The sequence below is a fragment of the Sarcophilus harrisii genome, chromosome 1 (genome assembly GCF_902635505.1).
Source record: "Sarcophilus harrisii chromosome 1, mSarHar1.11, whole genome shotgun sequence".
Taxonomy (NCBI): Eukaryota; Metazoa; Chordata; class Mammalia; order Dasyuromorphia; family Dasyuridae; genus Sarcophilus; species Sarcophilus harrisii.
Window position 1 is genome coordinate 424,754,029 of NC_045426.1, and position 27,498 is coordinate 424,781,526.

The following is a 27,498-nucleotide window of genomic DNA, read 5'->3' on the forward strand; positions in this document are numbered from 1 at the left end:
TCAGTCCATTTATTTGCAAAATGTTAAATATAGGCCATCATTTTAGCAAAAGAGAATTCATTAGGATTACACTTTTAAGCATCTCCTATATGATTTTATTTCCTTCTGAGGAAGAAGACTTTCAACTACCTGCACACAGTATCAGAAAGATCAAGAAAATCTGGCATAAAACCTACTATATGTTTCAAGGATAAACTGCAGATACCAAATGCAATGGAAAAGATAAATTCAAGGGGGAAATTAAAAGTAGTCAAAGCAAATAAAAAATAAAAAATCATCCTGAAACTCTACACATCAATTCATCATTTTGATAAAACCCAATCAGCTTTTATATTCAACATGGGGGGCAAGGAGAGTTGTGAGAAGGGATAATAATTTTCCTTGTGTTTATTCATGCTGGAGAATGAAAATGGCAAGCTTTCCTTGGACAAAGGAACAATGGATAAAGTCTTTAAGGTGCATATTATCACAAGAAGTTTCCATTGAGTAGAATCATTGATTCAGGCCTAGCAGGGACTTCAGACACATTCCAGTCCAACTCTCTAAAGAAGAGGAAATTGAGATCCAACGTTATGCAGGCTATAGTTGCAGCACAGGGATATGAATCCAGATCCCCACACTCCAAATATAGCTTTCTTTACCAGCTTGCTTTTATAGAATCATAATTACTTAAATGGGAAAACATTCTAAACTTTCCATGATTTACTTTGTATAATCATTCCTTTTATTAAACACAGCTGAGTTTCTTCACTTTATTCTCAGAATAAATTAGACACTCTTTCATAGGGACAACTTTTTGATATTGTCACAGTTTCCATTTATAGTATGTATGGCATATAACTTTGTGGTTTTATCTTTGAACTCAGTTTTTTCTTTATGGAGGAAAGGTCAATTAGCCAGTTACTATAGCCTTTTATGGTACCCAAATGAAAGAATACCCTCTAAGTATCTTGTAGAACAATTTTAAACGCACAGATGAAGTTCTATTTCTTTAAGCCACTTAGAGGTCTTGTATAAAAATTGATGTGGATTATTCTCTATAATCATACATTCTATTTAAGTATATAAGTTAGTATAATAATAAAAATGCTTTTAAAAAGTGAAGAAAATTTAAAGTCTTTGTTCAAAAATTTTCTTAGTGTTCTCTGGATTTTCTTTTAGGACCTATATATATGACCCACAAAAACAAAGTAATCATTACTTTATAATTGCCTCTTGTTTTTGACCAAAAGAGTGCAACTTGAATAATGACTTATTTAAAAGCCCTCTTTGATTTCATTTCAAAAGCTTTTCTTTCAGAAAGAAAATTCACCCCAAAGGAACAAAGATTTGTCATCATTGAGGATGTCAATACTTGAAGAAAAAGAAAGAAGTGATATTTAACATACTGTGGGTCTCAACAGCAACTGAAGAGTTACTTTAGAGTAGAAGAGGAATGCTGTTTGGGGAGAAGAGTAAGATTAAGTAACAGACTCACAAATCTATAAATATCTTAACAGTCAAAAGAATCTGTCTGAAGATAATTCCAAAAGAAGAGTTCTAAAGATGCTCTATAAGCAACTGCAGCATCATTGAATCAGTATGTGGCTTTCAAATGCGCGCTGAAGAGAACAATTATTATCTGGATAGAAAAATTCAGCTCTGTGTATTAGGCCTGTTCAATCATTTTATAGTTGTATTTACAATACATAGAGAAAGCAAGTGCTTTCTAATAAGTATGCATGTTGGAAATATGATTGTACCTGTATAACCCATATCAGATTGACTGCAATCTTGAAGAGGGAAAAGAGGGAGAAAGGGAGAAAAAAAAAATGGAAATCAAAATATTATAAAAATAAATGTTGAAAATGAAAAAAATTTTAAATTAAAAAAGTACATGTAATGCATATATGCAAAAACAGAAATTATATGATAGTTTATAGCCCAGGAATAAGTAAAGAGTACAATGAAAACAATAATTTGAAAATTAGCTGTAAAAACTACATATGAATTTTCTTATCTCTGAGAAAATTAGTGTTACTAAGAATAACAGAACTTTAGAACATGAAGAGAGCTTCAAAATTATCTAGTCACATCCTCATTTAACCCATAAGACAGCTGTGGGTCAGAAGGGTTAAGTGAGTTGAGAACCATGGCAGGCTGGGCTAGAACTAGAAGTTTCCGGACTGACTCACATCTACTGCCTTTTCCACTGAAAACTAATGTATAATTTTTTTTTTGGTCACATGAAATATTTTCTAAATCAGGATAATCAAATCTGAGTATACCATGTACAAAGACCATGGTCTATAGGTGATAGCTTACTTACTTATAGAGAGGAATGTCGGGCTCTTTTCCCTCTGTTCTAAGGGTCAGGCAGCACTGCTGAAGTTGGGATTTAGGATCATTCCAATCCTGATTCAAAATGAACTCCTGCAGCAAGTCCCCAAAAGACTATTCAATAATGGTTTTGGCATCACTGACTATTAAAATAATAAACTAAAAGAATATCAATAGTTAAAAAGTTTTTTAAGAACTAACCTTTAACCTTGGAAAGAAGCACACATTCATGAAAGTGTGAACGTATTCCAGATCCTTATCAATGTACAGTGCAGCAATAAATGCTGAAAAAGAGAATATTTAAAAGAGTCTTTTAAATAAAACTATGTTACCATCATTTCTCAGTGAGTTTAGGTCATTAAAAGAAAATTTAATAACATTCAAAAATTCTCAGCTTGTTTCCCACTAAATGCCACTTCCTTTTTCTTAAAATAGTAAGCAAGTCTGGCTTTTTAAATTCTAACTACAATAAAGTAGCACCATTGGAGAGTGTGTCAAAAAGTTAAACCTATTCTTGTAAATATCACCCTAGTGTTAACTAGTGAAGGAAAAGGAACAAGTTATATTTAGCAGACTGTGGGTCTCAACAGTAAATACGGCACTGCAATACAGAAAAAGATGGATGCTATTTGGGCATAAGAAATATATAAATGATCTGCAGATCTACAGATAATCTTAACAAAAACCTTAAAATTGTCCCTCAAATTCTCATACCCCTTTAAATAGTAAGGGGGATTTATCATACCAAATAAACATTTTTTGAATCTAAACAATGATATTAGTCACTTGCTTGCTCCAAGTTCTAAGTTTTTTAGCTCGATGCTTAAAGACCATATGCAGATATGGGTGAACACTAAACTAAATGCAAACAAAAGCTTGACATTCTAATTAAAGATTAAAATAAAACTAATTTTAAAGGTCAGTAATTTCACTAGTTGAATAAATAATTTTTAAAATGTTAACCTAATTTTACAGAATGAGTATTTCTTTCGTTTTTCACTGAACTAAGAAAAATGAGATGGTCAATAAAAATTTAATTTTAAAATTTCTTATTTGGCTTTTTCCTTGGTTTGTTTTTACTTTAAAAAATAGCCCATTTCTTTTTATGGTTAATAACGTATTGTTAGTTTCACTTGTTACTAAATCAGATACCACAAAAATATAGACATGCTACACCTGATGATCTCCTTAGTTCAAGCAATACTTCCAAAAAACATGGAAATTCAGCATAAAGAACTGTCACTTCTTTTTTTGCCCATTGTGTGAGCATTTCTACCAAATACTAACTTAGTGATCACAATATACCAAGAGACTTTAAAACTCAGTAAATAAATGAATGCTCTTTGGTATCCTATAATGAGAAGACAAGTCCTGACTCTTCAGTGCAAAGGAATTGCTTTAGAATTTTAAATCTCTATTTTCTCACCCAACTTTATATAAAAGTGAATAAATCTAAAAAGAAAACAAAATTGAAATTATAACATGAATAAATAACAATCTTATAATTCAAAATTATTCTCTTTTTAACAAACTCTAGGGGAAAAACACAATAAAGATTATTTTTAGCCATATCATCCTAAAAATGGATTATAGCTTTCATCACATTTAACCTTTTCAATCTAAAAAATGAAGATTAGGTGAAAGGTTTCATTCTGAGGGGACTTACATTCCAAAAGATCAGCCAAGGTCTTAGTACGTAGTGCCACAGGTCTCTTGGTCTTGTCATTGGTGATGGCATATTCCTGCATGCCCAACTCTTCTGCTACTTTTGCTTGTGTTCTGTTGTTCACCAAAGAGCTGCGTAACAGCTGGTTCCAAAAGATAAAAACAATTTTAATGGACACAATTATTTCTTCTTTTCCCTTTAAGTCTGTTCTCTTATTGTCATACTGACCACACTCAGCGCAGAGGCATCAAGAGGCTTTTATGGTTGTTTTATAATATAATACTGCCTTCAGACGTATCCTTAACACCCCCAACTTCCTTCTAATTATTAACTCAGCATCCCTAAATCTATCTTAACATGTTTAAAACTTCAAGTTTATTCTACTGTACATTAATAAAAAAATAATTCTTTTTATCATCACTGTGTAAAATGGAATCATTTATCAAGTTTTAATAACAATAGTTACAACATGTTTTATTTTTAAGATTTAGTTACAACAGTTAGTAACTTTTATTTTTTAAGATTTATGGCACTGAAAAACTTGAATTTGACTGTCTTTCATTCTTAAGATGATGCAAACTCAGTTAAAACATTCTGCCAAGACTTCAGTGGAGAAGACCTTCTTAGGAGAATTCCTAAAGGGAGCTACTTGAGGTAGGAAGAACAATTAACAACATTACCTAAGAAGTAATGAATGAGGATGTGGTCTTCTAAGGTGGTTTGCTGGGCAAATAGTGAGAAGCAATAGGATGTGAGAGCTCTTGTGGAGATAGAAAGATTTGGAAACTGAATATTAAAGTAGGGAAGACTAAGTTGTAGTATTGCAGAACTTGGAGAACTAAAAGATTGTCAATACCTTTAACAGAAAAGGGGAACTGAAATAGGGTGTCAAGGAAAAAGTAATAAATTGTTTGCTGAGTTTGAGAAGTAAGGCAGGACATCTAGTTTGAAATGTCTAATAGGTAGACACTGATTCAGGGCTAGAGCTCAAGATACTCAGAATGGATATGAAAGTCAACTAGATGAAATAATAATGAAACCTATGGGAGTTGCTACGATCATGAAAAGAGTTGAGAGGGAACATGGCCCTAGATAATGTTTTGGGTATTTATATAGGAATTGAGAAGGATATGAATTTTTTCCAGCAAAGAGGTCTGAAGGCTGTTCTGATAGGTAGGAGAACCAGAAACAGAGATGTTATGACAATTCAGAAAGAATGGTCAATAGGATTAAAAGAAGAAGTCAGGAAGTAGGATTGAAAATCATCAAATTTGGAAGGAAGGGGAAGGGGGAGAAAGGCAGAGACTCACATAGTGTGTGTTAGTGTGTGTGTGTGTGTGTGTGTATGTGTATATACATGCATATATATATATACACACACACACACACACACATATATATATATATATATATACACATATATATATAGTACGATTAGTTGTTGAAGCAACAACTATAAATAGATTTTTTTAGAAGACTGGCTGAGAAAGTAGGGGAGATGCTGGTTGATAATTAGAAAGGATGGTAAAGTTTATTAAAGGACAACAGTGACTTGGATATTTTGCGAGTAGTAGGGAAGGAACCAGTTATAAAGGAAGACATTGAGTGACTCTTAGAAGGCTAATCTGCTAAAAAAAAAAAAAAAAAAAAAAGGGAAGGGATAGAATCAGCCACATGCAAAAGGCGTGCCCTTAGTAAAGAGAAGGGCCACCTCATTTTTAGAGACAGATAAGACAGACAGCAAAAAAATGTGAAAAGCTTTTGAGAAGTGAAAGGGAGGAGTAAATAGATTATTTACTATTTAATAAATAGTAATAAAATTAATAATACTTAATAAAATACTAGGCAATGTGCTAAGCACGTCATAAATATTATCTCATTATTTCTTGCAACAATCTGGGGAGGTTAAATACTAGTATTATCCCCCTCTGACAGATGAAAAAATTGAAAGAAACAGTGGACCATGTGTCTACTAGATATCATGTATCTGAGGCAATATTTATACTCAGAGTTTTCTGATTCCAGGCCTATGCACTTCGCCTATCCATTTGCATGTGGCTTTGCTTCTATCCTTTTCCATTTTTTCTAGCAGATTAGCCTTCTAAGAATCCCTTAATGTCTTCCTTTATACTGGTTCCTTCCCTACTACTTACAAACATAACTAAGACAGTGTTGTCCTTTAATAAACCTTACCATCTCTTCTAATCATCACCCAACATCTCCCCTACTTTCTCAGCCAGCCTTCTAGAAAAATCTATTTACAGTTGTTGCTTCAACAATTAAATGCTCCATATACATATACTATGTGAATCTCTACCTCCCCCCACCCCCCCTTCCTCTCCTTCCTCCAAATTTGATGATCTTCAGTCCTTACATTTCCTGACTTCTCTTCATTTTGATACTATGGACCATCTTTTCTGAACTGTCATAACACCACTGTTTCTGGTCCTCCTATCTATCAGAATAACTTTTAAACTCTTTTGCTGGAAAGTAATTCATCCCCTAGCTACTCTAGAATTTGGAACAGCTTTTGTGGCAAGTGGGGAAGGTAATGGACTGTCTTGATGCAGTGAGAGCCAGGTTAGGATTAAATAACTTCTTCCAGTTCCATTTACCATCATGTACTATTAAACTTAGAGTTTCTTTCTGCTGGCATCCTAAGGCATATATTTCAAATAGACTTGCTTTTTGTTTCATATATTTGTGGGAGTTTTTCTTGTATTATTTCCAGAAATTAAGCCATTTCAGACTTTATATTTTATGATGGCTTAAAGAACCATGATCCTCAGATTATACCTGTGAAATTTATCTCCAAAGTCAGTCATCCTAATTGCACAGAACTCATCCTTTAAATCTTGCATTTTGATTTTGCCCCATCTTTTTATTTTTAAGTTCCAAGTCTTCCACTGATTTTTGGAGTAGCTATTGTTCAAGTAAGCTATTAGCTGATATGTGTTCTAAGTTGTCTATGCTCATTTTAAAAATTTTCTGAACTTTAATTTCACTAACTTATTCTTTGCTTCTTTTAATTCTCCTATGAACCTTTTGAGTTTCTTGTTCCAATATTATTTTGGCATTTGTTTTTTCTTTACTCTGTATAGTCACTACAATATATTCTTTCTAAAACGCCCATTTTTCCTTATCAGTTTTATGGTTAGTTTGTCAGTGATGTCTTCTCCTTTTACCCACCCCCATTTTACTTTATTTGATACACTTTCAGTAGTATGAATATAAGCCAAATCTCCCTTTTAGCCTCCTTGTTCAAAGTCCCTTTCCATTCTATTGTAGACACCAGAGCTACAATAAATATTCTGCTGGATCTCTTCCTATCTACATCTAATTGACAATTTTCTTCTATACAGACTATAAAATTGATTGTTCACAAAAAAAGTAAGTCATGAGAAGCTTAAAGATTAAAAAAAAATAGAATTACAAAATAAATGTTTTAAGTTTCAAAAAACATAAGGTATTTGAATAAAAATTTTACATGGCTAACTAGTAAAATAAAATAGACCATCACGGAAGGGAAAGAAAACTGTAAATATTTAGTCATCTAACTGACTAAATGGATAGAAATCAAGACCTAAGGTCAGGAAGACCTGAGCTTATATCTGGCTCCAGATGAATTTTGTAACCCTGGGTATGCCACTTAACCTCTGATAATGGTACCCAAATCAAATAGTATACAACTCACCTAGCAAAATGAAAGACTAGTTATCAACTATTTTGCAAACATGAAAATGCTACATAAAGTCTAGGTTTTATTATTCTTGAGAAAAAAGTAGAAAAGTCTATAAAGTTTAACATCTGATCAGAAATTAGATCATGGCTAAAAAAATCATAAGAAATCTTTTTTGTATCATGCATCTATTTTGACAATCTGGTAAATCTTATGAACTACTGAGAATGCATTCAACTAACTAAAGGAGATGCTAAATTTCAATTAGTAGTGAAAATAAAAATATAAGCCATTCCCACCTCTACCCACACCCCCTCAACATAGAAAACATTCATAGACTCTCTAAAATTTATTCATAGGGATCCATGGACTCTACATTAAAAACCTCTGAATTAGATGAACCAAAGAATAACTTGATAGATACCACTTTACAAAGCTAGCCAGAAGTTAAAAGTCAGGAAACCAGCTAAAAAAAATGATGGAACCACTTATTAAAAACTATATTTTTCACAGACATCTATACTATATTTTTTATAGATGTAGTTTTAAAAGTATGGGAAAAAACACTTGATTTTTAGTTACCAGTTGAACCTCACCATCTGCATAAACCTAAGTAGAATAATTTTATCTCTTAGGGCCTCTTCTTCTTCACCTGTAAAATGAAATTGGCTAGATGGCCTCTCTAGTCCCTGTAATATTCTTCTCTATAATACAGTATTCTCTGGGTGTAGATTTCTTGGGGGGCTTCAAGGAACAGCCTTAATTTCAATTCAGAGTAATAATCACCTCAAATGTAGCCAGGAATTAAAGTCCAAATCCTTTATTGTTTCCTTTTAAATCTTGTCTCCTTCCTTGGGCCCGTTAGCTTTCTTAGAGGCCTATCTCTCTCCTTGGTCCCTGCCGCTAGTCCTTTGCCTCTGCCAGCTTCAGCCTCTAGCTCCCTCTGAATCTCCAGCCAGTACAAAGGTGGAATATGGAATGAATCTGACTCCGAGAGTGGGTTTGTATCTTAGTGGGCTTCCTCTTTTGTGGGCTTGAGAGCTCCTCCTTATATATGCTCTCTTAAAGGTGTGAATCTTGTAGAACTCTAATGAGTACTAAGTACATCTAGAGAACTGTTAAGCACCCTGCTAAACAACTATTGTCTATCAATTCCACTGACTTAGCACCTTGTAAGAATTCTAACAGGTCCCTTTCTAGGTCTTAGGTCATGTGATCCTTTGTCTATGCATAACTTTACATTGATAAGAAATACATTTATTTTAACATTCCAACTACCTTTCAACTTCAATTCAGTGGGTTCTTGAGCAATCAAGTAGTAATGTAGACAAAGGAGAGAGAGGGAGGGCTTCAATAAGAGTTTGTTTAAAACAAAACTAAGAATATATCAAAGATCAGAATCCCTGGAGGTAGTCTTACATAATCATTTCTCTTAAAACTCAATGATTGGTCCCAAAAATCAAGTGAGAAGGAGATAGGAACATCCAGAAATATTTCACTTCAAAATAAATCTTTTTACTTAGCAAAGAGAGAGCAGAACCAGCAAAATAGCATGATAGGAGAGTAGTACATTTCATCTCTAGAAACTGATATTAAGATCCCAATTTAATCAAAAGGAACAGAACACTGAAGTTACTGAAAAGTTGGAAAATATGTTAGACAGTAGTTAAGATTCTTAATTGAGGGTAGATATTTCATATGCAAATACTGTTCTAATTATACCAAACACATTCTTTCTGGGGAATAAGAATGATAAGTTATACTAATAAAAATTGAAATTTATGCAAGATTTTTAAGTTTTACAAAGCATTTCATCTCTATGAGGAGGTTACACCAAATGACCTTTGAGATTCCTTCCAGCTCTAGATACACAATGCTCTATCTTCTGATGCTTATTAATACCTTCCTGGACAGACTTTGAAAACTGAGGTAAGTCAAGTACCCCTTCCATGGCCCAGACCAAATTGTGTGATTATAAATTGTAGAACAGGTATTGAGCTATACTGGTAGAAGCCTCACCAATCATTTTCTGTTCTGCAGATGAAGAAACAGACTCAGAAAAAAAATTCTGATTTGCCTCACAGCTACTGAGTATCTGAGGAAATATAAAAATTATGTCTCCCCAACTTTAAATAAAGCCCCTATTTTATCCCTTCCACCATGATCTTCTCCAGATTACATATTAGAGCTATCTTTGAATAAAACTAACCAAAGTATTTATGCCAAACATGTTAACACTGTAAAAAACAGCTTACTATTTCCAAACCTTTCATTTTTTCATAGTTTCTTCAATTCTTATGATTAAATCAGGAAGATTCAACTGTGTGCCTGCCTATTCTTTATCACCTGTGATATCTTGCCCCACCTTTTCTCTCTCTAAAGGGCTGTTTTTTGTTTTTTTTTTTTTTAAACCATGTTCAGTCTGGGAAGTATAGGGGCTACTCACAGGCCCCATCCCATTATCAGCATAAAAGCTTTGGCTTCTCTCTGCTTTGGTATAATGTGCTCCCCTCATTCAGTAACCAAATGGTCTCTCACTTCCCAGGGGCTCGTTATATTAACTATATTAAGTTTAGTGTGGACATCTGAATAGCTTAGTCAACTGAAATTCAGAATTCCCGAGTTCAAAAGAACCATCAGCTTAATTAAGCCTCCTCACTAGCTGGGATTATGGGTATGTGTCACAAAACTAGCTTTATTTTTTAATGAAGAACTATCAATCTCCCTTTTGAAAAAGAAAGGGAAACTGAAAAGAGTGGAGACTAGAACTATATAGGACTAGTGTAGGGAAAGAAACAGGAAGCAATTATGATAGACTTAAGAGAGCACCTCAAATATTTCAAATTATAATTTTTAAATATAAGAATACAGAAACATTTTTCTCCTACACTGTCATCTCTCCTACTGTCTTCTCTTTCTCTCTAATTTGTTAAGAAAATAGTGGTATTCTTCTCTGAATTTCTTTGTAAATTCTGCTGCCAAAGAGAAACGAAAATTGAATCTACCAAAGATAAACATAGTATAAAAAGAGAAATTGCAGTTGTAATTTTTAAGTTTGGAACTAGGAAGGAATTAATTTATCATTTAACTTAATTAACCCCTGATTTTATAGTTTGGGAAACTGAAGCAATGCTGGGGGGCATTTGAACCAAAACAATATCCACCTATCACGACCTGAAAGAGATCTCAGGAGGAAAACTTAAAGGAATATCACAGACAAGTTTAAAGTTTCCAGGTTAAGAAGAAAATATTGGAAGAAAAATGGAAAAAAAAATTAAAAATCATGGAGCGCTAATAGGGATTACACAAGACTTAGCAGCTACTTACACTGAAGGACCATATGTCTTAGAACACATATTTCACAGAGCAAAAAAGCTAAGGTTATAACAAAAAATAATTTACCCAGCAAAGACCACTTATAAGGGACTCAATAAGATCAAATTGTTTATTTCATATATGTGAAAATATTAGCAGTATTCTTATGACTGTCATCACGGTAGTTTGAAAGAAAGGCATGGACTAAGCTGAATATTATGGGGTGATTCTAAAAACATAAAAAAAAAAATTGTGTAGGAAGATAATTATCTCATATAAATGAGGTCTAAAAAGACCATATGTGCATAAACTTTTTTTATACAAATAAATCAGATATAAATAATTGAAGTAATATTTATTGTTCACAGGTAGGTAAAGTTAATAAAAACTTTAAAATGACAATTTTACCTTAACTAATCTACTCAATGTCATCACAATTAAATTACTTAAAAAATTTTTTTACTTAGAAAAAAATTAAAAAGTTCATTTGAAACAGCAAAAAGTCAGGAACTTCATGATTAATAATCACTTAATTAAAAGTACCTTGTTCCCTAAATCAATTTCTCTCTCAAATCAATCACATACCATCAAATTCTGTCTGATGGGACTATAATCTAAAATTGATTTTTTTACTTACTGGAAACATTATGAAAACTTTGATAGGAGATATCATCTAACTTGTAAAAGAAACCTGATGTTTACAAGTATTGAAAATTAGTTTAGAAAGAAGACAGTTTCTTATCCAACTAAACCCAATTCATTTAAAACTTTAATGACAATTCCCAATATTAATTTTTCCAGAAACCAAGGAAGAAAAATAACTTGAAGTGCTCCATCATGTTTTCTTCTTGCTGCTTTGTCAGATGTGCTATCATTTCAGTAAGGACTTTAAAAGAATACTAAATTAAAAATGAAAACCCAAATTATATTGCACACATGTTTTGATAAGGTATAACTGACTATATCTTGGTTCATCAGTCCTCTCTAGGTTTAACTCCATTTCTTAGTAGGTTTACTGAGGCAGCTGAGATTAAGTTGAAGAACTGTTAATTAAATATCTGGGGTCATATCTGAAATCAGGTCCTCCTGACTTGAGAGCCAGTGCTCTATCCATTGCATTATCTAACTACCCCTGCTCATTTCTCTACAATGCCAGAAAAGCCACCTCAACCTTACTTGACTTCTACTGCTAAAATAACATTCTACTCTTGAAGTCTCTTCCTTTCATTGGGTGATTCCTCCCGAACCTGCATTTTAAGAAAGCCCCCATGGAGAATAAAGCAAATCATCTCTCTTATTCTTCAGTCTCTCTGTCAAACTGACTTGTTTTCCTAATCCAACCTCCCTTCTTTCTGTTTGGCTTTCCCCATTAGAATATAAACTCCGTGGGAGGAGGAACTATCAATCTTTCTTCCTGTACTTGTATTCCTAGCACTTAGTACCCTCCTTGGCACACCAAGGTATTTAATAAATGCTTACTGACTTGATTTGACATTACTAAAATGTCTCACGATTCCTAAAAACAAAAATATCAGAGAAACATTCTATTGCATTAAAAATAAGTTTTAATTCTCAAGTGAACAATTTACATATTAAAATGATTAGAACCTTATTAGAAGTTACTGTAGCTAATAGTGAAATTATTAATCATATGTAGAATATGTCATTATTTTCTTAAATCTTATTTTCTGTTCCATAGTTGCCTGTTAGGAGTGATTTATCAACAAACTCACCGTTAAATGACCTTCATGATGATCAGGAAAATGAATGAATAAATATTCTGTAGCTACCAACTGCATTATGGAGTCACCCAGAAATTCCATTCTCTGATTATGGCCTCTGAAAAATGAAATATCATACCAAAAGATCAATAAGATCTTGGGGAAAATAAAGCAAGAAAAAAGATCATTAAAGAGAATAAATGTACCAGATTTATTCTGAAGCATAAATCAATAATTATTAATTAAAAAAATAATGTTCTAGAATCTCCTAATTGAAAAGAGAATGAACTCTGTGTTTGCTGAATAACAGTTGACACTTGGAAAGAAATTTAGATTAAAAAAATTATTTTAAAATTTAAGTAAATTCTAAAATATAGATCTAAAAAAAAATTGCTAGAATAAAGGTTCTTAACATTTTTTGTGTAACTGACCCCTTGCTGCCATCTGGAGATTGTGGACCCTTGTTGAGAATAATTTTTTTAAGGAATTAAAAACAAAGATTCATGAGACTGTAAAAGAAGTCAGTTATAATGAAATGCAGTAATTAAAAACAATCCACATAACAGATACCAAGTTAAAATCCCTCAATTAGAGACGGTGATATCTGATATATGAGAAATACGCAAGAATCAAATGAAAATTTGGTGTCAAAGACAAGACTAAGAATAATTAAGATTTATTTAATTCTTAGTCAATTCATGAGGAAAGTGTTTAAAAATCCATACTCTACTTCAAAGTTAATAGAAAAATCCATTAAAACAAACAAATTAAATTTCATACTTTGAAGGGAGAAATATACATATGATTTTAAAAAGCATTCCAAAAATTGATTATTAACTTAATATTTGCAATTCTGATGACTCTACAGTAATTAATTTGTTATGAGGTTTCAGAGAAGTCCTACCCTTTTACTCTAAATAAATAGATCAGAAAACAAAGTGACCATCAGATAGGACATTTAGATAGTAAAAGTCTGAGACTGTTCACTAATCCTATGGTATAGCTTCCAATCTATTCAAAGAAAATATGGTGAAGATTGAAATGTGTATTACCTAAATAGGCCTGCTAATGCTACTCAACTCACAAAGTCAGATGATTAAATCCCACTGTTCTCAATGTGAATGCTCGTGCCAAAAGTCGAACGTGTGTAAAAATGACTCCAATAGCTTCTTCAAACTCTGTAAGCTTCTGTAATACTGGAGAGGTTTCAATAAGTTGTCGATCAGTATTTGGCTCTTGTAGCTTCAGGGAAAAAAAAAAAAAAAAAACAAGATGTATTAGATACATTTCAGAATATTAAAGTGTTTTATTTGCAACTTAATCGTCCTTACTGGTTCCAAAACAAACAAACAAACAAAATCTTCTTTTAGAATAATTTGCATGTGTAAATCAAGCAGAAATATTTGAAATCTACATTTCTAAAAAATTCTTCCTCACTATTCCTCAAAACCCGATTTAATAAGAATAAACAGATTTAGTATTTACAAAAGGTTCTATAACAGTATTTTCTAATCCCTTATCACATTATGAAATCAAATATTATACAATTATTATACAACAACTATGTGTTGTTGTAGTGACCCTTCAGAGTAGGTAGGATGGATAACTGCATCAATACACTGATCAAAGAACAGCAGGAAGAGATCAAATAAATTGCCTTTAGTAACTGCTCTAAGTCACTTAACTACTCTGGGCGGGCCTCAGTGTTTTGATCTAAAAAATGAAGTATGACCAAAGGATCTCTAATAGACCCAGATCACTCCAAAGAGTATTAACATCTTCTATTCAAACAGAAATCAATTCTAACAGTGAATCTTTATCCTTTGATGAAGAAGAAATATAAAAATTAAAATCAAGATTCAATTTTTTGCCATGGTAGTTATAAAGTCATTCTTTATTAATGAAATGTTTTTCAAATTTTTCAAGACAGTTATTACAAATCCTATGTGTGCCTGTATGTGCCATATGAACAGGAGCTCCAGTTCTGTGAGAAGCTATACAATAATAACTAGTATTAATCCAAAGTGCTGGAAAGAAAAAAAAAATCAAAACAACCAAGAATCTTAAAATTAATTTAGCTTAAAAATCTCAAATTTCATTACTTACTTTTCTATAAAACATTTTTCGTTATTTTTTATTCTATAGATATAGCAGGCAAATTGTCATCAAAATAGTGTTTTAATATCACCTCACTGCCTAACTCTTCCACACAAAAACACACACACAACAAAAATTGCCTTATGAAGCGTAGAAAAAGACAGAGTAGGTGATATTTAGCATCATTTTATTTATTACTCAATTTCCAATACTCTCATGACAGGTGAATTTCATAAAATCTTCAGCTTCAGAATTTAAAGACAAAAAAGTGTCAAAAACTATAAAACAAAGCAAAACCACTAAGTGAAGCTAAATAATTACTTACTTGGAGTGGGTGTAGTGGATAATTAAGCCATACTTCTCGGAGGTCCTAAAAATTAAGATATTTTTAATGTTCAAAGGATTCATTTAATATATTTCAGAATAATAAATAAAATGTCACACTGAATTATTTTAGATGCTGACTGTGATTACTGCAAATTCAAAATAGTGCTGGCAAACTAATTATGTTAAAAGTATATTTACTAACTTAAAACTGTCTTTAGTGTGTCCAATTATCTTGTCAAAAAAAAAAAAAAAAAAAGCAAAAAAGCCCTCTATAATATAAAAAGTTAATATCATTGCTTAAGCTCCTAAAAAAGAAAATCTTTTTCTAACTTATACTATGCAAAAAACTTAAAAGTTACAGACAATTGTAATAAAGTACTTCAAACCTTTTTTTATTTGCAGAACTCATTCACAATTTTAGAAACCATTTAAATGGTATTGTTAAGTTGGAGGAATCAAACAGAATGGAAAAAGGCTTTGCAATTAAGCACTGTATAGACTCATCTCTTGTACAGAAAGGAAGATTTTGGATAAGATGTGATGTCCAAAAAATGTTGAAGGGGGGATCAACTAGTTCTCCCTGATCCCACAGAGCTGAATCAGGAGTAATGGGTGGAAATCAGAGGAAGGTAGATTTAGGCTTGAGGTAAAGAATATCTTCCTAACAAGTGGTTAGCCCTAAAAAAGCAAAATGATCCAACTTGGGAGGTAGCGATTCCCCTTTCAAAAGTTCTTTAAGCAAAGGTTAGAATGACTTGTTGGGGAATCTTATTCAGAGATGTGTTGGTTTAAATGGCTTCTAAGGTCCCTTTCAATTCTGCCATTTTTATGAGTTTGAGGATTCTCAAAATTGAGTATATAAGTCTCATACTTAAGTAATCAGAATCTATAGATACTCTATATGAATACTTTTTCAAGAGAAATTATTTCTTCTCACTCAATCTATAGTCTTTTGACTGATTTCCTTATCTTGTCCAATACTTCAAGTCAACTTTCTTATAGTTGTCAAAAATACTAATATAGAGAAAATATTTTCAACGCTTTGCCTCTATCTTGAGGTTATATAAAAGACAAACTAAGTTATCATTTCAGAGTATAATCCTAATCTACTTTCCAACCTTATTTGATATTATTCGTTATATTGATAAAACACACCACTAAACTAGACCCCTGGCTATTCCAAGAGCACATTTTGTTCTCTTCCTTTTCTGTGTTTTTTAATAGGCCATCTTCCATTTCTGGAATGTACTCCGCAATTTATTTAAAGTCAAAGTCCAGATCAAAAACCACTTTTTCCAAGAAGTCTGACTTGATTTCACCCTTGGATCCCACTCCTAATATTTCTATTAGTACTTTGTTTAGAATTACTTTTTATGAACACATTTTATCTTGTATCATACATATCTGTGAAGATCTTATTCCACCATTATAAGCAAGGGATTGTGCCCTATTTTCTTTGAATCTCCCGCTTCAAGGAAATGTTCCTCATAAAAGAATCACTTAATGATATTTTACTGAACCTGCTCTTTCATTCTAATTCTACTGTCAACACCATAAATAATCTAAGCCTTTACTATTTCATAGCTGGATGACTTCAACAGCCATCTAACTGGCTTCTGTGTTTCTATTCGCTTCATTCTAATCTGTATACTTTCAGCTGATTAAAACTTTCTTAAAAATGATACTTGTCAGATTCCTCCTTTGCTCAAAAACTTTATTTGGTTCCAGATAGGTCCTATTATCTAGATGAACATTACACAATTTATTTCCAATTTCCCCCCAATATGAATTGTCCACTGTCCAATCAGTCATATCGTTGCTTCCCAAAACATTTTTGTCTGTTTCTTGTATTTTTTTACTCATGCTGTTGTTCTGACCTAGAAAGTCTTCTTTCCATCTTCCTTTAAGGCTCATGGTATCAATATTATTACTATTTTTAGTTATTTAGACCATTACTTTGGTCTACATTTATTTTCTTCTTTGAAATATTGTAACGCTTTATCTAAATTAATAATCAAAGAATACATACATGCACGACATTGGAATAGGCATTGTCTAAGACAAAGACAAGAACAAGAAATAATCCTGGCTTCCATGGAAATCATGAAAAATAAGTAATAGGAAATAAAATGTATGTACACACATAACTATAATATGAAAGTGAAACAGGAGAGGCTCTAAAAGTATAAGATTAGAGTTCATAGTAAAGACTACTTTTGACAGACAAGAGGAGTAAAAAGAAGAGAGTGAAAGACAAAAAACATTTTATTGAAGAAATGGAATCTGAATAAAACTAGAGAAAATGGAATTAAGAAGCCACAGGAGAATAGCTTTTCTGGTGTATAGGGTATTTAAAGAATATTTCTTTCTAAGTTTTAGGGAGGAGGATAATTATGGAAGATGCCTAATTCCAAGCAAAGGAATTAGGTAATAGGAGTCACTGAACAATTCTGAGCAAGGGAATCAAAAGACCAATGCTAGACTCTTACTTTAGCAGTATGAAAGATCAATATAGAAGAAATAAAGGTTATTGAAATAAGTCTAGGTTAAGAAAGTAATTACATTGAATATAGACCAAAGAGGATGAATGTAAGATACTGTGGAGGTAAGAATAACAAAAAGATTTGAGAACTGGTTAGATATAGGAAGAAAGGAAAATAGATGGAGTTACCAAAAATGGCTAACGTTTCAGTGACTATGAGGATGGTTGTACCACTGACAGAAATGAAAAATTACAAGGGAGTGAACTATTTTTTTTCTGTAGAGAAAAGTTAATTAAAAGTGTAGGTGTTAAGTATGAAATGTTGGCAAGACAGAAAGACAGAAGCATAAATTTGAAGCATGGGAGAAAGACTAGGCTGGAGACAGAGATCATGTAGCAGTAATAGCCAACAGGAGAAATGACCTATAAATAAACATTAAAAAAAAAAAAAGGGAAATCATAAAGATCACCAGAGATGAAACAGTAGATAACAGTCACAGAGGAAGATGTTAAGGGTGACAGTGAAGTGTCACGGATACCAAAAGAAGAATGATCAAATGAGCCTGAATGTCACAAAAAGCAAGCATGCAATATACCTCTAAACACCTGGGCTCTGTTCAGTGTCACAAAAGACCTGTGCTTGGAAAAACAACAACAACAACAACAACAAAAACACCTGGTCTTCAGTAACCACATGTATAAAGCTGCAAGTAAGACCTTTGGAAACTGAAGTCAATATGAAAGTATAGTATAGTAAATAATATTAATAAAAAAAAGTTTCAAGATTGAAGAAAGTCATAAAACAGTTGCTTTTTACAAAATATAGACATAAATAAAAATGTCTGTTTATATATGTAAGAAGATGTGTATTTCCTTCAGAATGTTTCCTAAAGGATAAAATGTATGAACTACTATACAGATCTTGGGAGGAGCAGAAAGAAAAATATATATGTTTAAAAGCCCAAGATACTTTTTAATACTACTCTTATTTTTTTGTAAGTAACACCAATAAACATAAAGGGCCCTTTAAGGTTGAGAACACAGGCCTACTACATATTTTCTTATTGATCTATAAAGACTGTTACAATAAATTATGTTAACTTATTTCAATCTGAAGTATATCTTAACTCTTTAAATGTCACATTAATTATTCTCTCTGATTATAGAAGAAATACACTTCTAATGTCAATGATTAAAGATATCTAGCAATATAAAACTTCCAAATATAATACTTTACTAACAAGAACTACTTTAGAATCTAGTAAATGTTTCAAAATTACAATTTTTTAAGGAAAAAAAATTCTTAGTCTTGTCATGCAAAGCAATGAAATGACATTACAAAATGACTACCTTTAATACAAGGTCTCTCAAAAGACTTAGTGCTTAAAACTTAAAGATTTATAGAAAATCAGAATGATTTGATTTTTTAATTTTATATGAAATGGGGCAGCTAGGTGATACAGTGTGTAGAGCACCAGCCCTGAAGTCAGGAAGACCTGAGTTCAAATCTGGTCTCAAATACTTAACAGTTCCTAGCTGTGCAAACCTGGACAAGTCACTTAACCCTAATTGCCTCAAAAAAACCAAATTTTTATTAAATACGTATTAAGAAATTTATCCCATTTCTCATTAAAATATATCAAATTTTACTGAAATTAAAAACTTATAAAAAGAAATAATTAGGAAGAAAGAAGAAAGCCATATTATTTAAGTTTAATACCTTGTCATTAAAAAGTAAACGCCCAAACAACTGCTTAGCTTCTTCAAGGCTTCCTTCTAAGTAAACAGCTCCTACATGTCAGGAACAATATGTAAAAAGAGTTGTATTAATTCAGTAAAAATTACAAATCTCTTTAAGTTTTTTTCTAGTTTAGTAATATTTTATATTATAAAACTGAGTTAAACACAAAATTAAATTTTCTATTAAGATGGAAGCACAAAATTTCATGAAGTGATGATATATTTGAATCATATAAAAGGAATTAAAAGAGCATGAGCTTTAATAACATGACCTTTTGCTTTTCGTTTTAGTGTCAACTTCAGAAAAAAATGTACGCATCTAAGATAAATCAAACAAAAGACTGAATTAAAAAAAAACAAACCCAAAAGCTATAGCAAATACATTGAAATACATTACAGCTAATGTCATAATAATGACAAATTGTATGCAACGCTAATATCTGCAATGCACTTTATATCCATTATTTGATTTCAATCTTCACAACAACACTATGAGGTAGATGCTATCATTATTCCCATTTTGTAGAGGAGGAAAATTGAAGTTGACTGAGGATAAAATGACTTTCATAGTAGGTGTCTGAGGCAAAGTTTTTGTTATTATTTTTTTAAGTTTTTGGCTTTAAAGCTATTCAGATGAAAGATTAGAAGCTGATGAATATGAACCTGGGATCAGAGGCACGATTCTACTGTTCAATGTAAATTGGATGATAATAGTCTCAAATAAATGTAGGAGCTCATATCAATATAGTTAACTTAATATTAAGCAAAGAATGTACAATAAATATTAAACAAAACTGAAGTAATTACTACTACTACTTCTAGAAAACTTACCTCTTACTTCAAAGATTTGTGATTTAATTGGTATGGGCACTTTCTCTACTGACCAATGATCAAAAACTCTTTTGTTGTTTAAAATACTTTAAAAGAATATTCTTTATGAATTATTATAATTGAAAAAAAAATTCATATCTAGTGGTTACCCTTCTGGTGATGTTTTTTCTAATTTAGCTAAACTAGACCTCAGACAGAGTTTATCAGGTTTATAAACCTGAAGCTTTTCTAGCTTTCTCACTAAAAGCTCAAAATGGCAGTTCTGTTCAAGCTGGCAATGTCCTTCAGAAGACACAGTCCTTGTCATGCTACAATCAGGCATCTGAGAAGTATTGTAACAGAAAATATATTGTCAAACATCTATTGATTTTTCCAAGGAAACAAGTGAAAATGAGGGAGGATATAACTACCAAAACCTTTGTAATATGGTCATATACACTTAATATTTACTTGATAATTGCCTAATTTTTCATTTAATGCATTCTACAAAAGATAAATTTATTTTTAAATATTTCATAAGTTTTCCTATCCATTTTAGCATTAATAATTTGAAAGCATTAAAACACTATTTAGTATTCATGTTCTCTCTCCTGTAACTAAGCTAATTTTATTGTTTGTGAACAATAGCGTATATATATATATAAAATAAATATAAATAAATAAATATATATATTATATATGTTATAATATAATATATATATATACACACACATATATATAAAAAGACTGAGAGCTTTGAAGGCCCTCCACAACTTTTCCAGTCTTATCATATTGTTTCCTTCAACACTTTCTGTTCAGGTCGAACTGGTTTGCTAGCCATTTCCCACAAATCACTTCCAACATCTACCATCTGTCCCTTTGCACAGATTGTCCTCCATGATTAAATGCACTACTCCTCCACCTCCAATCTCTTACCTAAGAATTTTAATTTAACCTAAGAATTTCCCAAATTCCTGTTGTTGAAATCCTTTTTTAAAAAAATCATTTAGGCTATGCTTTGTATTCACATATCTGTTGTATCTTTCTTCTCCTCACCACACTCCCAGAAAATGAAAACTCCTTGAAAAAAATATTAATTCATTTTTATGTTTGCATCACTAGAGACATTTTAATAAATATCTGAATGGAATTGGATTTGATTCAGTGAGTATTTTATATCTGAAAATGTGTTCATTCATGAGCTAAAACTTTACAAGAAAGAACCTGACTTGTAATAAGAGATATTACCTATTAAGGCCTCAAAACAATTTGCCATAGCATGGCGAAGGTCTGATTCCCGACAGAGATCAGGTCCATGAGCATAAAGCATGAATCGATCCAGTTCAAGTTTCTACAAATAACAAAATGATGTAAAATAAGAACAAATACAAAAATCAAATTGAACAAAATCCATCATAACAATCTGACACAAATATGTCACAATGATTTCAGTCAGGTGAGTGCTACTAATGTATAAGGTCCTTTTTGAATATCCTAAACCTTTTCCCATGTAGGCTTATCAAGTCTAAGAAGAAGTATGGGAACCCCATCTAACCAGGAATCTCAGAAAATAGATCAGAATTACTGGGAGTTAGAAGAGATCTGAGAAGCCTCTGGAAATGTTAAGTGTTTAAATCAAGGTCACAAAGGTAATACATATGAGAGATGATATTTGAAACCACGTCCTCTGACTCCTTAACTAGTTTCTTCCCCTGTGTCATGGCGGGCTAAGAACTGATCGAGTTATTTTCACAATAATATGCTGAACCACAAATAACAGTTTTACATAGAATCCATGAAAGTCCTAGCCAATTCTTGCCCTAAAGTATTCCTGAAGCTATAAAATCAATCTAAGATTCAAAAGATCTATTCCCTTTGTTCCCCTCAAGCATGTGCTGCTGATGGCCTCTATGTTGAAATAAAAGAGACTGATGTTTTCAATGTTAGGTTGTACCTATTGGAATATTTCAAGATATTCTTTCCCGTAATGGTATCAGCTATATAGTTAGGACTTTATTATGCAAGTGGAAATAAAACTGTGGCCCAATAAGTAAGATTACCTGTCCAAGATCACTAGGAAGACCTTGGTAGAAAATAAAACCCAGATCCTATCTTGCTGGTTTTCCTAGGAATCAAAGTAGCATTTAAAAAAAAAAAAAAAAAATTAGGCCCAAACCCACAAACCTTTCCATGAAAAGTGAAAGGAATAAATATTAGAATTCTACACTTAGCTAATTTATAAACTATTTCAAATACTGTTACATAATAATTCTGTTTAATAACTTCTAGTTTTTAAATGTAAAAATAGAAATGCAACAATTATTAAGTGCTTATTTAATACAGAAAGATATGTGCAGGTACTTGGTGTTCTTTGTAGTAAATATTAAACAGGGAAAGGGAGGAGAAGAAGGAAAGAAAGAAGGGAAAGAAAGGGAGAAAGGAGCAGTGGTGTTGTCCAAATGTCCAGTTCCAGTTGGGTCTGTTTGGGCTGCTCCTTTTCCTACTAACATAGGTGATGGTTTGTGTTATGGGTCAGAACTCTGAACTTGAAACAAAGGATTCTTACAAGATGCTAAGCCAGTGGAATTAAATAAAGACAATGATAGTTCAGTATATATACTTAGTACTTAATATAATTCTACAAGATTCACACCTATGATAAGAGAGCATATAAGCTTGGACAAACTCAGCCAGAGAGAGAACTAAGGAAGGCAGAGATAATAGTGGTGGTCCTCCTGCCTCCCCCACAGAAACCAAGACACATTCAGGAAAACCTCAAGAAGCTGGCCTGGGCCCCAGGCAAGGAGACAATAAAGGATTTGGACTTTAACTCCTGGCTACTCTTGTAGTAATTACTGAACTGAAATGAAAGCTGCTCCCAGATACCCCAAGAAAACAAATCGAGCCAAGAAGAACATTACAGGTTTGTTGTTTGTTTTCCAAAATCACTAAAACAAGAGTGAGGTGATGCACTGACAAACAAGTGAATTGGATTTAAATGTGGGAGGGCTATGCAAAGTCTCTGACCTTACTTACTCCATCAGTCATCTGGGTCTAGTGGCAAGATATAGACCAGGATGACTAGAGATGATCCTGAATGCATTTGGAGACCATGGCCTTCTTAATCTAAGGCCTTACACCACAAGATGTCTTGGAGTTTACACATTCAAGTCCTTTCTTGAGGATCATGCCTTATCCCAACCTTAGCCCAAATCACCTTAGCTCTCATTGACTGGCTATCAGTAAACAGGTCTCAGGCCAAGCCCCGCTTGGTCATCTGTTGAGCTCAAGCAAGCTCACAGTGAATATAAATAGCACATATTTCTATTCTGCCGCCCCCCCCCCCCCCCAAAAAAAAAAAAAGAGATTCTTTCCCTTCCATATTGGGTTGTTTTGGTTTTTTTTTTTAGACTAGTTAAAGGAGGCCATTCTCTGCCTTTCTTACCTATTCTTAATCACTAAATGCATATTGAGACCAGTTAAAAACTTTATTTATTTATTTTTCTGGTGAGGCAAATGGGATTAAGTCATTTGCCCAGGGTCACACAGCCAGAAAATGTTTAAGTGTCTGAGTATAGATTTGAACACAAGTCCTCCTGACTTGAAGTTTGGTGCTCTTATTAACTGAATCATCCAGCTGCCCCCAGTTAAAGACTTTAAAAAGGTCAAAGTCTCCTACTGCAACCAGTGCCATTCTCTAGTCATCCTGATTTATATCTTGGCACTGGACCCAAAGGGCTCCAGAGGAGAAAGTAAGGCAGGTGACTTTGCACAGCCTTTCCTCACTTCAATTCAATTTCCCTGCAAGTCATGGTATCACCTCCCCTACGTCATGGTCCTCTTTGAGAAAAAAGAACAAACTAAACTAAGTATTTGCTAAAAAGAAATAAAGAAGTATTATGGATATAGCTGGCCTTTGAAATCAGGCAGACTTGGGCTCCAGACCTGCCTTCACTAACTTAACTGTTTGACTCCAGGTAAGACATTTAGCCTTTTGCTGCTCCCCAGAAACTAAAACTAAATTTCAAAACAGATGTGATTTGTAGCTTCTTATACCAATAAAACCACAGGATTCATCCAAAAGAATAAAAAAATAAAAATAAAGTGTTTATTGAAAATGAAAAATCACTAGACTTTGAATCATCTGCATATATATTATATGAACTACCTTAGTAATTCCCAGTACACAATACTACATTCTTGGAAATTCTCACAGGTATGGTGAGAGAAATTAAAAAGTACTAGGAATAGTGGCAATAGGAAGGCCACATTGTGGTTCTGTTTTAACTCTAGTGATTTCCTCTGATGCATTGTTGGTGGAATTGTGAACACATTCAGCCATTCTGGAGAGCAATTTGGAACTATGCTCAAAAAGTTATTAAACTGTGCATACCCTTTGATCCAGCAGTGTTTCTACTGGGCTTATACCCCAAAGAGATACTAAAGAAGGGAAAGGGACCTATATGTGCCAAAATGTTTGTGGCAGCCCTGTTTGTAGTGGGTAGAAGCTGGAAAATGAATGAATGTCCATCAATTTGAGAATGGTTGAGTAAATTGTGGTATATGAATGTTATGGAATATTATTGTTCAGTAAGAAATGACCAGCAGGATGAATACAGAGAGGATTGGTGAGACTTACATGAACTGATGCTAAGTGAAATGAGCAGAACCAGGAGATCATTATATACCTCAACAACGATACTGTATGAGGATGTATTCTGATGGAAGTGGATTTCTTCAACAAAGAGAAGATCTAACTTAGTTTCAATTAATCAAGGATGGACAGAAGCAGCTACACCCAAAGAAAGAATACTAGGAAATGAATGTAAACTGCTTGCATTTTTATTCTTCTTCCTGGGTTATTTACACCTTCTAAATCCAATTCTCCCTGAGCAACAAGAGAACTGTTCAGTTCTGCACACATATATTGTATCCAAGATTTACTGTAACCTATTTAACATGTATAGGACTGCTTGCCATCTGGGGAAGGGGGAGGAAGGAGGGAGGAAAAAAATCGGAACAGAAGTGAATGCAAGGGATAATATTGTAAAAAAATTACCCTGGCATGGGTTCTGTCAATAAAAAGTTATTTGAAAAAAAACAAAAAACAAAAAAAAACTCTAGTGATTTCTTGAATATCCTAGTTTACTTTCTCATACGGATATTACCATCTAGAAATGAAGCCACATGAAATAAACTCACTTTTACCACTTCCAGAAAAGAAAATCTAATCCTAACATGTCATGAGCTGCACTACATAATTTATCTCCACTTCACAGTTTAATAGGGAAATCAGTTTGCCAGCTCCTCCTGAGTAATATTTGGGTAAAGTGGACTTTCTGTCATGTGAATTCCCTCACTTATGAATAGATCCTTCCCTCCAATTTGTTTTGTCCTTTCTTTTTTTTTTTTAAACCCTAAAAGAAAATTTATGTTTTATAAAATTACGTCTAACTTGATAATGGTTTGTCCCTACTGTGTATCTAGGTTTATACTGGACTTCACCACCTAATAATTTTCACCTTTATTTCCTTTTATTTAATTTATTTAAAAGGCAGGTCCATAGACAGAAACACTAATATAGAGATATAGGTTTTGATATCAGTTTCAGTATTTTTGGAAAGCACTTTTTTTTTTACAATGCACAATTGTGTATAAACATTCTTTATGAAGAGATCATCACTTGCTCAGTTAAATTCTGGCAAACAAAGAGCAGGTGAATTTCAGGGAAAATGGCAGAATACAAAATTTTCAATGACAGGACTATTTGGTACTTGAAAACATGAGGTCTACAACTGAAAATAAATACAACTGAGCCAATAATGAAGATTAAGGGGATTAATTGCTGTGAGAGGCTTGTTTTTAATAGTCATAGTAGACACAGACCTACAAAAGACATAACTCAAATAAAACCATTCAAGACCAGGGTCTCAATGCTTTAATGAATCAGGTAATATATGAAATGACAGGTAATATATGAAATGAGATATTTGAAATATCTGAAAAATGCATGCTATCGTAGCCAACATATTCATTTACTCCAAACAACAATGCCCCATTTTCAAAATATTAAACGATCACCATCTATATCTAAAACAATATACCATATTCTTCATATAATAAAAAAAAAAAACCCAAAGATTTAAGTTCTAAGTCTAGTCTACTCTAATCTAGAAAGAACAAGGTTGCCTACTTTTAGTTTAAGCTTCTATCTCTTAGTCTGTAGCATCATCAGCAACATAACAGAATGGAAACTTCATGCTTTTATTTGTTTTGGACAATATTCATTGAACTACAGAACAGTTTCAATTTTTATGTTAAACTAGTTTCCAATACTCTGCCAATATTTCCTCGACAAATAGCTCAAGAATAGTTTTAATACAAACAATGAGGAAAATATCTGTATATTAACAATGACAAGTATCAGAAATACATGTAAGTATCAGAAAGTATTTTGACAAATTTTTCTTTTAAGTGTTAAAGCTTAATAGAGATCATTAAGAAAAAGCAGGATCATTTGTTGTATTATCTCTTCTTTTTGGGGGGGAAGAAAGCTTATAGAAAGAAGTAGCCCTAACTGTAAGTAAGGAACTCTGGAGCACTGGATTCAAGAGTTTTTTGGAAGGTCAAATGAGAAAATGAACATTAAGAAGTAAGTGAATCTGCAAGCAGTGGTTAGTCTTATTGTTATATCCCTAGTAAAAATAATTTAAAAACAAGTAAATAAAGTACTGAACTACTATCCTATAATATTATGGTTAAGAATTGAGAAAACTAAAACTCCAGCTAGGTCAAAATGAAAAACAAAACAAAACAAAACAAAACAAAAACAAACCAATAGTAGCCTATTCTTAAGAATTAGATATTTGTATGCTTAACTCTCTACCTTTGTACATCTGTTCAACTATTTCCTCATCTTTTATTAAGTCAACTCACTGTGGAATTCATTATTTGGCAGCTGAACTCACAAAAGTGAAAAAGAGAAGAAAAGAAGCCCTACAGCCCAAAGAGCTAAAATTCCACTCTGGACTATAAATTGTTACTTCCCCCAAAGAACTTGAAAAATATCAAAAGAACTGCTTTAGGAACTAATGACTGAGCTTCTGTTAGCCAAGTGTAAAATCAGGAACAATCTGGGGGGGAAAAAAAGTATGATAGACACCAAGAAGCTTAATGCTTTGAACACCTTACATACCTTTGCTAGCATAGCAAGATGTTGATTCTGAACAATAGCAGTACGATAAGTTGCTAGTCCTCCTTCTTCTAGGCTAGGAAATAGGTAGTACAGATGGACACTGGGGAGAAAAAATGTATATATACATACATACATATATACACACAC

At 32.6% G+C, this 27,498-nt stretch overlaps 1 protein-coding gene across 12 annotated transcripts in view; it reads right to left on the minus strand.

Annotated features, from left to right (window-relative positions):
* DROSHA (drosha ribonuclease III) overlaps positions 1-27,498 on the minus strand; it is a 109,796-nt gene that overhangs the window by 8,354 nt on the left and 73,944 nt on the right. For 11 of the 12 annotated variants that reach the window (XM_031946148.1, XM_031946149.1, XM_031946147.1 and 8 more), the window contains 9 exons: positions 27,352-27,451; positions 21,405-21,507; positions 19,327-19,397; positions 15,123-15,167; positions 13,785-13,942; positions 12,713-12,818; positions 3,986-4,127; positions 2,521-2,603; positions 2,309-2,412 (listed from right to left, as the gene is read on the minus strand). In XM_031946148.1, coding sequence (XP_031802008.1) covers positions 2,309-2,412; positions 2,521-2,603; positions 3,986-4,127; positions 12,713-12,818; positions 13,785-13,942; positions 15,123-15,167; positions 19,327-19,397; positions 21,405-21,507; positions 27,352-27,451 — 912 coding nt within the window. The remainder of the gene's footprint in view (positions 1-2,308; positions 2,413-2,520; positions 2,604-3,985; positions 4,128-12,712; positions 12,819-13,784; positions 13,943-15,122; positions 15,168-19,326; positions 19,398-21,404; positions 21,508-27,351; positions 27,452-27,498) is intronic. The other variant, XR_004230910.1, reaches the window with a different exon arrangement.